Source organism: Eurosta solidaginis, chromosome 5 (assembly GCF_040869045.1).
Source record: "Eurosta solidaginis isolate ZX-2024a chromosome 5, ASM4086904v1, whole genome shotgun sequence".
In the NCBI taxonomy this organism is placed as follows: Eukaryota; Metazoa; Arthropoda; class Insecta; order Diptera; family Tephritidae; genus Eurosta; species Eurosta solidaginis.
Window position 1 is genome coordinate 22,200,135 of NC_090323.1, and position 13,422 is coordinate 22,213,556.

The 13,422-nt window shown below is 37.6% G+C and overlaps 1 protein-coding gene across 1 annotated transcript in view; it reads left to right on the plus strand.

The window, feature by feature from the left end:
- The first annotated feature begins 318 nt into the window (after positions 1 to 318).
- Positions 319 to 13,422, plus strand: part of LOC137234039 (kelch-like protein 5) — a 58,394-nt gene continuing 45,290 nt past the window's right edge. The window contains exons 1-4 of the mRNA XM_067757704.1: positions 319 to 449; positions 503 to 638; positions 713 to 1,070; positions 1,131 to 1,502. Of these exons, the coding sequence (XP_067613805.1) occupies positions 514 to 638; positions 713 to 1,070; positions 1,131 to 1,502 (855 nt within the window). The 5' untranslated portion in view covers positions 319 to 449; positions 503 to 513. The remainder of the gene's footprint in view (positions 450 to 502; positions 639 to 712; positions 1,071 to 1,130; positions 1,503 to 13,422) is intronic.

The window sequence follows — 13,422 nt, forward strand, 5'->3', positions numbered from 1 at the left end:
TGCCTTAGCTTTAGCTTATTATTTTAGAAGTCCGTTTCCCTTAAATTTAGTGATAATTATTGTCTCAACACGCCGTTCATAAAATAAAAATTCTATCACTCAACTGACGGAAACATGAGTGCAACGTATCAACAAGAATTCTGGTCGCTGAAAGCGCCCAATGTCGATCAAGTGAGCAAATTGAGGCGCCCTTGCCGCTTTATGTCATGTCGCTTAAAGTGCACGTTCTTTTATGTAAATGCACCTTTATACGGGATTTACATACAACCGATATCGATAAACAATATCTCCATTCTAATCGCTGATCACTAATGTTTTGAAAAGAAACGTATACACTTTTTTTATCTCGATCGGTCGATTCCTGGATATATTGTAACTACTTCCAAAACGTCGTTAAATAAAACAAAAAGAACCTTCCGAATAAAATACATACACCACGGAGTATCCGAGTATGTAATCTAACATCTTAAAATTCAAAATTGTAAAAAAACTATACTTCCAGACGCAATAGAAATGGCAGTATGTAACATGACTCGGCAACGCCTCTTGGAGGTAATTCCAGATGGAGCCAAGTACTTTATTGAAAACATTTTGAATTTAGTTGACGTATCATTCATATTACCAAATCCACCTTCCTTGTAAGTAAACTTTCATTTGAATTAACTCTATTCTTTGTTCACATACATTAACTACGCTTGTAATATATTCACAGAATTACAGCTCATCGCCTAATTCTATCGGCGGCAAGCCCTTATTTACGTAAACTGCTCGAAGGTGACGACGGGATATGTCGACTTATAGAAATCACCGATATCGACAGCGACACTTTTGAGCGCTTAATCACCTTTTGCTATACCGGCAAAACGCTCGTAACCATTGACAATGTAGATCGGATGTTAAAAGCAGCTTTAATACTACAATTGAAAGGCGCTGTTGCAAATTGTGCTGATTTTATCATAGAGAACATAACCGATTTTACATTGCAGCGAGCATATAGCCTGGAAAAGGAGACTCAGTGCGAGATACTAAATGAAAAAATGCTGGCTTACGAAACACGAAACTTTATGCATGTAAATAAACTTGTGTAGTGCTTGTTTGCTCATTAAATTTATTGTTGTATGATCTCGCAGGTAACGCAAAGCAGTGAATTTTTAGATTTCGACGCCAAAAAGATGCAAGCAATTATAGAAAGAGACAATTTGCATGTACGGTGCGAAAATGATGTTTTTAATGCAGTTAAACGTTGGTATGAACATAATGCCTCTGCGCGTAAACAACAACTACCAAACGTAGTTGCCTGCCTACGACTAACGCAATTTGATATTAAATTTATTATGACTGATATTTACTCGTTGCCGGGTTGTGAAAACTTGGCAGTAACGGCGGTAATGTGGAAAACCTGCCCATTGGTTCGTTCTAAGCTAACATTGAGGTATATAGAAAAACGTGATGGTCAGATTATGTTTCCTGACGAAGAATCACTTTTGGCGCTTAACCTGCAGGTAAATAATTCTGGGATATGACTCTTTACAAGTTGTTTATGATATTATTCGTAAATTTCTAAGGTAGAATCAACATACAGCCCAATTCTAAATATTCCCTCGGAATTTTGTTCTCGCGGATTTTTTTATTCCCGCGGAAAAATTCCTCCATTCTGTTTTCCTAGGGAGAACAACAATTGGGGAATAGGAATTTCGAATTTTCGAAGTCAGCTGTTTTATAAATTGAAATTTCGTTGCGTATTTCTTATTTTGCTTCAAAAATAGAAAAGTTTAATTATTGTTGCGAATTTGTTTGAAATTAAGAAATAAAATTTAAGCAATGCACAGTATTGCATTTCATGTGGTATTCACTGAAATGAGTAATGAATTGATGCCACAGCAACATCAACAGAGGAGCATATGTAAGAAGAAGAAGACAGCCGGATAACACAAATCCGCCGGGGATTCAAGGTGTTGTGTAGCGCAATATATAGCTTCTCCAACCCAATAGTCAACCTCACCTTCGAGCGGCGAATACCGTTTCACTAACAGACGAGGCTCTAGCGACCCCAAGCTCCTCATGGAACTTGGGGGTGGGGATGGAGGGATGGCCTGAAGGTTTAATGTGGCCATATAAATCGTTCCGGAGATGGTCGGGCCAGCACCTTAATGGTGCTGTGTTACCGGAGCGTATCGGATCTGTATCCGACAAAGGACCATCACATCGATAACACTCCCCAAAGCCTTCGGGGAGTAACCTAATCGCTACAACAACAACAACAACAACAAATCCACCGAAGTTGCCTGCTTTTCATTCAGCAAAGCAATTTTCTGGCGGCCAAGTCGAATTGAGTTCGCCGTTCGCCATATGCCAAAATCTATTTAAGCCTTCTTAAAAAACCCTTGCGCAATTTCTGCAGGGCTGCATCAAATATACCAAGAGCTCTTCCGTTGCTTATGATATACTTTTGACTTAAGCTGGAGTCATTGGTGCCGTTTGTCGTATCGCTGTAGTCGTATCCCTAACGTAATCAGCTGTTTATCGTTACGACGGTAAACCAAAACCCAATTGGTTGGCTAAGATACGGTTACGACCTTAGCGGCACCAATAATCGATTGCATTGATTCTCATAAGATTGGTCGAATCAGCTGTTATAAGGTTACCGATACGGTTACCGATAAAGCACCAATGCTTCCAGCTTTAAAATAAAGAATATTGTGGTTGTTGTATTAACAGTGAGTGTTGAAGTCACTGTAACAAACATCGCTTTATTGTGATGGCACAACCTAATGTAAGTTTCCCTTACGCTTATATGTATCTAATATATAAAATTCTTCTGACACGGTTTTAGAGGCTTAACTCCTCCGAAACGACTGAACCGATTCTCATGAAATTTTGTGAGCATATTGGGTAGGTCTGAGAATCGGCCAATGTCTACCTTTTTTTCGCTACGTGCCTAGGGTCTTGAGATCAAAACGTGGGCCCGGGTACCCCTAGAATGTGTTTATACAATATGGATATCAAATGAAAGCTGTTGATCAGTGCTATAGCACAGGATAATTTTCATACCCCTGGGTGACTTGGGTTTCGATATATAGCCCAAAACGTGGACCCGGGTACCCCTAGAATGTGTTTATACAATATGGATATCAAATGAAAACTGTTGAAGAGAGCTATAGTACAGGATAATTTTCATACAACTGAGAAGCTAGGGTCTCGAGATATAGCCCAAAACGTGTACCCGGGTACCCCTTGTTGTTGTTGTTGTAGCAGTGCTTCGCCCCACCTAACAGCCGCGACCGATCACAGATTGCCATCAATATCCTCGAACGGGAGTCCAAGGAAACTTGCTGTTTCAACAGGACCATAAGGAAAGGGGTGTTAGAGGCGTTGGTTCCACATTACAATTAAAGAGATGGTTGGTGTCATGTGGGGACACATTGCAAGCGGGGCATACATTTTGTATGTCGGGGTTGATTCTGGATAGGTAAGAGTTTAACCTGTTACAGTATCCAGAACGAAGTTGAGCAAGAGTGACACGCGTTTCCCTGGGGAGTATGCATTGCTCTTCCGCGAGTTTTGGATACTTTTCTTTGAGTACTGGATTCACCGGGCAATTCCCGGCAAAAAGGTCCGACGCCTGTTTGTGGAGTTCACCAAGGACCTGCTTGTGTTTTTTCGCTTCATACGGCTGGGTTCTCAGGTGCCGTATTTCCTCAAAATGCTTGCGGAGATGACTCCTTAAGCCCCTATGCGGTGCTGGCTCATCAATCAGATGTCTGTTGGCATGCTCAGGTTTGTGGGTATTCAACAGGAACTGTTTGGTCAGCATCTCATTTCATGTCATATGGGTGACGCGTAGCACGTAATCGGCTGGCTAATTGCTTTGTATGTAGTCATGAGCGTTTCTTTATCTTTTCCCCAAGTACTGCCAGCGAGTGATTTGAGGATTTTGTTACGGCTCTGAATTCTCGGAATTGCGGCTGCGTGCTCACCAAAATGTAGATCCTGGTCAAACGTCACATCCAAGATTTTGGGGTGTAGGACAGTCGGTAGCGTAGTGCCATCGACGTGGATGTTCAAGATGGTCGACATTTGGGACGTCCATGTTGTAAATAAGGTCGCGGAAGATTTAGTCGGTGATAATTCCAGGTTTCGCGAGGCGAAAAACTGGAGAGATCAGGGAGGTAGCCGTTTATTCTATTGCATAGCTCATCCATCTGTGGGCCTGGGCCTGTGGCCATTATTGTGCAGTCATCGGCGTAGGAAACGATTGCGACTCCTTCCGGTGGTAAAGGTAGCTTAGATATGTAGAAATTAAACAAAAGTGGGGATAGGACACCACCCTGTGGCACCCCTTGTTCAATTCTCCTTGGTTTTGATGTTTTGTTTCTAAATTGCACCGATGCCTGCCGACCACCCAGGTAATTTCCGGTCCACCTTTAAGACATGGGGGAAGGGTAGACCCTTCCAGGTCTTGCAGTAACGAGCCGTGGTTGGCCGTATCAAAAGCTTTTGATAGGTCTAGCGCTACGAGTACTGTTCTATGGTGGGGGTTTTGATTTAAACCGCAATTTATCTGGGTGCTAATGGCATTTAGCGCGGTGGTAGTGCTATGGAGTTTTCTGAAGTCATGCTGATGAGAGGCTAGCTGCAAATTTGCTTGGAAATAAGGGAGCAAAATGGCTTCAAGCGTCTTTGCTACTGGCGATAGGAGAGATATCGGACGATACGACTCTCCTATGTTAGCTGGTTTACCAGGCTTTAGTAGCGGGACCACCTTGGCCATTTTCCATTTCTCGGGTATGACAAAGGTGGAAAGAGACAGGTTGAAGACATGCGCTAAATATTTGAAACCCTCTTTCCCTAGGGTACCCCTAGAATGTGTTTATACAATATGGATATCAAATGAAAGTTGTTGATGGGTGCTATAGTACAGGATAATCTTCATACAACTGGTAGGCTAGGGTCTCGAGATATAGCCCAAAACGTGGACCCGGACACATATAAATTGCTTTTACGTTATGGGTATCAAATTGAAGCTGTTGATGAGTGCTTTAGCACAGAGTAAGTTTTACACCGCTGGGTGACCTCGGTCTCGAGATATAGGTCAAAACATGGACCCGGATACACCTAGAATGTGTTTTTATATTATGGGTATCAAATTGAAGCTGTTGATGTGTGCTATAATACGGAGTAAGTTTTACACCGCTGAGTGACTAGGGTCTCGAGATATAGGCCAAAACATGGACCCGGATACGCCTAGAATGTGTGTGTATTATGGATATCAAATCAAAGCTGTTGCTGAGAGCTCTAAAGTTCATTGTATTATTCGATTTAATCGCATCAACCTGGCAAAACTGATAAATATGCATGCGAAGCCGAAATAAAGACAAGTATTAATAATACCCACATACCTATTTACATACGTCCTATTCGATTTGCCTGAAATTTCGTATATAAATTTGCCTATATTAGTATCAGTGTTGCCAGGTGATGACAAAACAAGAAGCTAGATTGGTAAAAAAAAAGGTTAGAAAAAGCTAAATTTAGAAAAAAAAGAAGCTAAAAAACCGCCAGAAATTTTTTTGGTTAATTCATTAAATTTTTTTTTTACATTTGTAAATAAAAACTTATAAACATAACTTAAACATAACTTCTTGTTTCAAAACATATCAGGCACATTTTCCTTGACTAGTACATGGAATCACTTTAAATGATTGCATATGTGTATATACATAAAAAAAAATATTACAAACTAATTATTTATATAAAATATTCCCCGTCTGAAGAATCAGAAGAGCTTAAGTCTGCGTATAAAGTTTGGCTATTTACCATAAATATGAGATCATCGGTAATTTCAAAATCCTTCTAACATTTAGATAAGCGTTTTAACGAGCATCTAATATTAAGCAGCGCATTAAGCATTTTAATTTTTAATTTGTTCTTTAATTTAGTTTTCAGAATTTACATGCCACTAAAAATTCTTTCAACCTCCGCGTTACTGAGTGGTAATACTAAAAAACTAAATATGATTTCGACAAGTTCTAAAAAAGGAGGTTCGTTTAATGCATTTTTATGTTCTCGGACTTGCGACCAAAATTCCATGGTGGAGTGTACATTTTTCCATTGTATTGTTATAAGTTTTCGCCACTGCAGCTCTATTAATGCTATTTGACTTGAAGAATAACTATACTTCTCTTTTTCAAAGTAAGAAAATACATCTGGCTTTGAAACTTTCAACGAATTTTCAGCAGAAAAAGAATTAATCTTTTGTAGAGAACTCATATTATTAGGTATTAGGTGTTCACAGGAACTATTGAAATTATTTTATTTTAGAAATTGTTAAAAATACATTCGGAGTAAAAAAGGCGAGAAGAAAGTCACGAAGCTAAACCCAAAATTTCGAGGCTAAAGGCAAAAAAAAAGGCTAAATCTAGCCTCGAAAAGGCTAACCTGGCAACACTGATTAGTATTTACGATGCTTTTTTCCGGGAAGTATACCAGAGACGGACTGGGACTGGGATTAGGAGTAGGACTGGGACTGAGACAGAGACTCGGAGTGGGACTGGAACAAAATACATACCACCCTCTGGGACTGGCAATAAGAGATGAAGAAGAAGGAGAAAAACTTGAGAGAAGGGAAAAGAGAGGGGACTGAGAAAGAGATAGAATGAGACGAAGATGGAGATGAAGCGAAAAAGGAAGGAGGAGTGAATAAAAAGACTAGGGAAAAGTGTAGAGGGGTAGGGCAGAGTTAGACGGAAAAAGCTTATTAAAATGTATGCAGATTGGCCAAATTTAGGGCAGAGCAACGTCTGCCGGGTCTGCTAGTATTAATATAAATTCATGTAATATGTACACATATGTATGTGTGTGTTTGTTGCTGTGTCATACAAAATGAACAAGACTAATTGCTTTGGTTAAAACGAGATAGCTTGTATTAATACATAGTAGGCTTTGACTTTATGTATACATATATATGAATTATAGCAGGACTTATGTTCTTATTTCTTTGACTTAAATTTGATTTTTTCAGTTAAGACGCGTTCAATAAGTATATGATTTTCTGCGGCGACGGGTCGTAAAAAGAAAATAATTGAAATATAAAAATTGCTGAAATATAAAAACGTGGCGGTCTTTTTATTTATGAATCGGAAGCTGTTGAATTTAATTAAATATATTAATAGTGAGAATATTGTGGTGAATGTACATATTTATTTTAGCACAGATTTGTACAAATAAGTGTTCTTTCTTAAAAGAACCAATTTGCTTTAACTATTTTGATGCATTCCCTTTAATTTAACAAGTGAGAAAACTCTTATGAAATGCAGAGAAATCTCCCTCTCATTCATAATCAGAGCTGTCATGGGATCCAATTGTTGTCGGAATCGGATTTAAAAACGACAAAATAATTGCTTTGGTGTCATGAAATCCAATGTTATATGTTTAGTGTTCGAATTGGAATTAGTGTCGGTTTTAGGTGTCAGAGACTCCGATAATATAATATCGGAAACAATCCAATCAGTTAAATGCTGGGATTAAATTTTTTCCTAGTAGTATTTCTCTTGCAGTTGAGTACATTGTGAATGATGCCTAAGTGTGATATCTTATCTGTCAACTACCTGACAGGATGTTCAATAAGGCTACTTTTTAGCTTTTTGACAGGGTGTTCAATATGGCGGCGCCTATCTTCAGCGGGTGATAGAAAGAGATACAGAATGAGACAGCGATAATCAATTACAAATCAGGTGATCCAATCACTTTGGAATTTTGACGTCTATGCAGAAGATATCACACTTAGTTATCATTCACAATGGTTGAGTATTTTCTAAAAATGCAAGTATATAAAAGTTTATTTTATAAAAATAAATGTAAATTTATATATATTTTCATTCTTAATAGAGGAAAACATAAAAATTCAATGCAAAACAGTATTTTGACTGAATTTATGGATAAACATCCAGATATTGCGAAGGGCTTCACGAAGCACATAATCTAAAATCGTGACACCGTGCTTCTACCTACACTCATGCTAGAATCCTTGCTAACTGATCTTTGATAGGGTCCTCCAGCTAAAAATCGTAACGTAGCTACTAATTGCAGCACTGGCAGAACTTTCGAGCGAGTTAAGCGTCCTTCAATGGTGTCCAATACCATTAGGAAAGCCTCTTTGTTTATGCGATAGTATGCAATGTAACTGCAAGTACACTATAAATATTTAGAAACCCACATTAAGAAATATTTTTAAATACGCTGTCTCTGGCAACTCAAATGGATTGCTGCGATCTCTCCAAATTTTCCTTTTGACCTTCTCGCAACTTTCTTCTTCCAATAATATAAATGCTACAACTGCTGATTCCATTTTGATGTCAATAAATTTGTTTATTTCTGTTTAAATGCACAAAACAACTATTTTATAAAATTTTGCCAAAAAAATTAACATCAAAATTGCCGGTGCACCGCAAAACAGCTGATTCGAATATCGCTTTTATTTACATTCGAAAAGAGCAAAACCAATACGGTTTTATGACACCAATTTAAATCAATATTGGTTTGTAATTCCGACAAAGCGCAAAACCGACTTGGATTCCATGACAGCCCTGAATACCTACTTTTCTCCCATAACCGGTTTCCGCTTTTTCGAACATTTTTGAGAATAGGAGGAAAGGGAGAAGTGAAAAAACTCACAAGGAATTTTTATTTAGAATACGAGGAATGGGACAAGAGAAAAAACTCGCACGAAATATTTGTTTAGAATTGGGCTGATGGTCGATTTTAATCACCAGCATAAGAATAGCTTCCCGCTCGAGAACTATTATCTGCTTATATATATGATCTTAGTTATTATTTGTGTATCGCCTGCTGGCACATTCTCAACGTGTACGTTCCATTTGTACTAAAACAGTGTAAAAAGGTCTAACTTATCATTTGTATCATAGTTGGGGGTAGTGTACTAAATTTTGATGGCATTACACTTTCGTTAGCATGACACTGTATAGCAAAAATTTTAATGCGCGCTATTTTTTGTCACTACAGCCATTTTATTGTTTCACTACCACTCAGCTGATTGAAAAAAAAAAAATAATAATAATATTTATGTATATATAACAGAAGAAGAAAAGTATATATATTATTCACCGAAAGCCTGCCGGTAATAAAAATTCTGTATTACATCATAATTTCCACAACAATAAAGAACAACATAGCCGAACCATGAAGAACTACTACAACCACATGAAATATAACTATGGTGAACATATTTGTATGAATCTTAAGCATTTCAGTAAACAGAAAATCAACTCCACACTTCAAGGGAAACACAACAATATAATACTCGAACTTTTCAAGGGGAAGCACATTAGCCTAAAAGATAAACAACAATTAACCAGCACAGCAGCTACAACACCTCGTTTATATGGACTGCCAAAAGCTAGAATATCCCTTACGTCCGATTGTCTCGTCTGTCAATGTTCCATGTTATCACTTGTCCAAATACATAGGAACAATTCTTAAGTCGTTGACCTTATATAACATTAAAAACTCGTTTGAGTTAAAAGAACGACTGCAAAATTTAACTATTCGGGATGATGAGTTGTTAGTGCGATGGAATAAAGGAAAATACGAATATACCTAAGAGCAAGTTTCACAATATTTTAAAGTTCTGCTTAAAAGACAACAATTACTTCGCGCACAACAGCAACATATATACACAAACATGGAATGCCTATGGGCAACCCCCTTTCCCCAACCATTGCCGATATAATAATGGATGACGAGCTTTCATACACTTTTATTGAATTACAAAAACAACACAACCCAGAAATAAAATTCCTAGTCAAATATGTAGATGATATTTTCGCCATCATCCCAAGAAAAGACACAAATACAATATTAGATGTTTTAAATAAATATCATAATCGACTAAAATTTACGATCGAAAAAGAAGAAAACAACAACATCCCCTTTCTAGACACCCGTATACACAGGCTCAATAACAAACTAATATTGGATTGGTACTCGAAACCAACCTCTTCTGGGCGCCTCATAAACTTTATATCTTCACAGCCTTTCAAATACCAAATAAATGCGGCGAGGAACTTTATAGAGAAAATCAAGGTTTTCATGACGCAAATAATAGGAAAATTAAATTGACGCTTAAAAAGAATAATTATCCGGACCATATATCAAATTTAATAAATCAGGAACAAAACCAGACAAAGCGATACTTCAGTGTCACATAGATTCCTAGGCTCACAGGAAATTTCACACATCACCTGACAAAAACATCAAACACAAACACTACACTAGCATACAGATCAAACCATGATACAAAAAATGGAGGTAGTTCCATTTATTGTGACGTCAGCCACTTGACTTTTGCGGGGACAATGACAATTTCACCAAAAACAAGCTACCAGATTGAAAAATGTTACGAATTTTTCTAATTTTGATGGATTTCATATTAACGAATACGACTAAATTACTTTCGTAGTTATTTTAAATAAAAAAGAAAAAACAAGTCTCATGCCTTGGACATATTTTAATACGAAATATCAGCCTAGAGAAGAAGGTTTTTAATAAGTTTTTCGAGCTCCCGAAAATTGTTTTGGTGGAAGAAGCATGCATCGAAGTATGCAAAGTAAGGGAATATAGCCCGTATGTCTGCCCAGAACATTTTGACAAAACATACACGTTTGTCAATTGCTTGCTCAAAGGAGGTCCTTATAAACCAACACCGCAATTTCTTGATAAATTCGCTTAATCTTTTTATTTATTGTATAATTCAAGCGTTGCGCTTTAGGAGGGAATTGTTAAATCATTTTTTAGGGAGAACATTACCCTGTAGTTCTGCAGGTTAGCCACTAGTTATGAGAGTGTTTTTGACCGTTGTGCCAGGGGTCACCTTGGGGCAGCCCCGCCTATACACATTGTGTGCCCATTGACATATATGTGCAGACTTTGGAGGTACACTTTTTCTCAACATGCCTTTGAGAAATATCCACTATATAGGCATGATAATAGGGCCATGCTAGAACAACAGGATTTTTCGTGTATTTTTTTTTTCTGTCTAGGAGTCAAGCTGCCATAAAGATACGAGACATTAACCAATGTATGAATCATTATTCACTATTTTTCAATAAAATTGCATGGTTTACTGTATTCTCAATCGATATGTATGCACATAAATCGTACTTAAGCATATTATTATTGTCTCATATTACCATTGCGTTTTTATCCTAAAGGAAATTCCCATCCTGAAAAACCACAATTTCGCCTTAAACAGTAACGGTATGGCAACGCTTCAGGTAAAACAACTAACATTATGAAACTTCAAAAATCCCCAAATACGTCAAAAAATTTTGAGTGGAACTACCTTCTTTTTTGTATCATGGATCAAACTGCACTTGCTTTACAAAAACAAAAACACCCATAGATCTCCAACAACGTAGCAATGTAGTTTACGAAATTCAATGTAAAGGGAATGAAGAAGATAGCTGCAATAAGGTCTACAGTGGGACACCGAAACGGGCGCTCGGCACGCGGGTAGCTGACTACGAAGCCGATATACGTAAACAAAAACAAAGCACAGATTTGGCACAGCATGCAATAGAAAATAAACACAGCTGATTTTGAAAACAAAAATAATAGACACCGAAAGGAGAGAAAATGCGCGTTACACCTTAGAGAGCCTTAGAATTTCGCAAAAAAGAGGAAACACAATAAACAAAAAAGAAGATACAGGCAATATCGCCGCCGCGTACCTATTATGTTTGTAATTTAGTTTTTAGTATGACAAGTTTACCGCTGTAGGTGGTATCGATTTTTTACTTTATTAACTTTCGACAATTTTTTAATATTCAAATGTTTAAATGTTTTAGTGAAAATTGTGGTTCTCGTTAATTTCCATCATTGTAAGTAAGAAAATACTTTTTGTGCAATCAATATTTACTTGCAATATTTTAAATTAAAAATCTATATGTATCTGATTGTGTTCTTTGTTGTTTTTTGTTTTATTAAATAAATATAGTGTCACGCTCCTGAAGATGCCAAGGAAAATTGGCGAAACGTCGAGCTGAAAGGTGGAATAATCTTTGTTTTATTTGCACCCAACTGCGTAGCTTAAAATATACACAAATAATATTGGAATTTTTCTATGTGCAACTTAAACGGTCAACCTTCTTTTGAAAATGACAATAAACTATGGATATTATGAGTACGAATTGTCCCCATCTCAGTTATGTTATTACTCTGCCTCACCATCTTAAAGCTATTGTGATTTCAAAAAACGCGAAATACACGATCGTTTGAGTGAAAACAGTTTGCGATCCGTGATCGTAAAACACGATAAGGGCTCTGAGCTTCACTTCCACTATAGCTGAGTGAGGCCGTTTTTTTTTTAGTAAAACCAGTGAACTGAGTGAAGGCTGGTGCATCAGTGCACGACCCCTAACTCTGATATGTATAAACGAGGCTTAGGTATTGCAACCTCAGTAGGGCAATGCGATACTGTAGGCACTATAGAATAATAACTAAATGTGTTCAGATAGGCGGTAGCCCACATAGCCAGTTCTATACACTGGGAAGACTGTTAAAATTTCAATATAATCCTGCTTAGATTGTCACATTGTATGCCAAAAATATTATCGCTGCAGTAGCTTAAAGCAGCTGCAATGCTCTGTGCTCTCCTAATCCTGGCTTTAGTGACTCAAAGAAAAAAGCTAGATAGTGTTCGTTCGTATTCGGTTCAATCAACCTTATGCAACAGGATAGGCGATGGAACGAGTTTCTTCGGTGTTGCAAATGGCACCACCGTACAGCTTGTATGTTGATATACAGATATGAAGCCTATCTGTTGGCTTCCTTTAGCAATCTTTTGGGGAACGATAAATAATTCCACGACTGTCGGGCACTGACAGATAGTGGTAGTCCCAAAGCTTTCACCAAATCCACCAAAAGATTGCTCACATAGGCAGTGCTCCTAAACCACGTGCGTTATCTTAGCCATTACTAAACCAACAGTTGACCGATTCTGCAAGAACTCACCTCCTCCAAAAGTACCCGCACGTTAAGTCTCAGCAATATGAAAGAAACTCATCTTATACCAATGCGTCTGTATTCCTTCTTTTGTAAAAGGAAAGTTGTCTAAACCAGAGATGATATCGATAAGAATTTTGAATTAAGCTTGTCTAGAACATAAGTATCTAGTATCTACCAATTTCTGTTATAGTTTTGAGAGAGCGGTTGAGCTCTACAAGTTTGACAGAATTGAAAATACAGTTTGGTCATGTGCCAATGCGTGTCAAATTGTAGTAGCGATAAAAACTATAACCGAAGGCTTCGGGGAGTGTTATCAATGTTTATGGTCCTTTGCACCAAAAGCACCTTTAAGGTATAAACTCGACCATCTTAGGGTACGATTTAATATGACCTTCTATG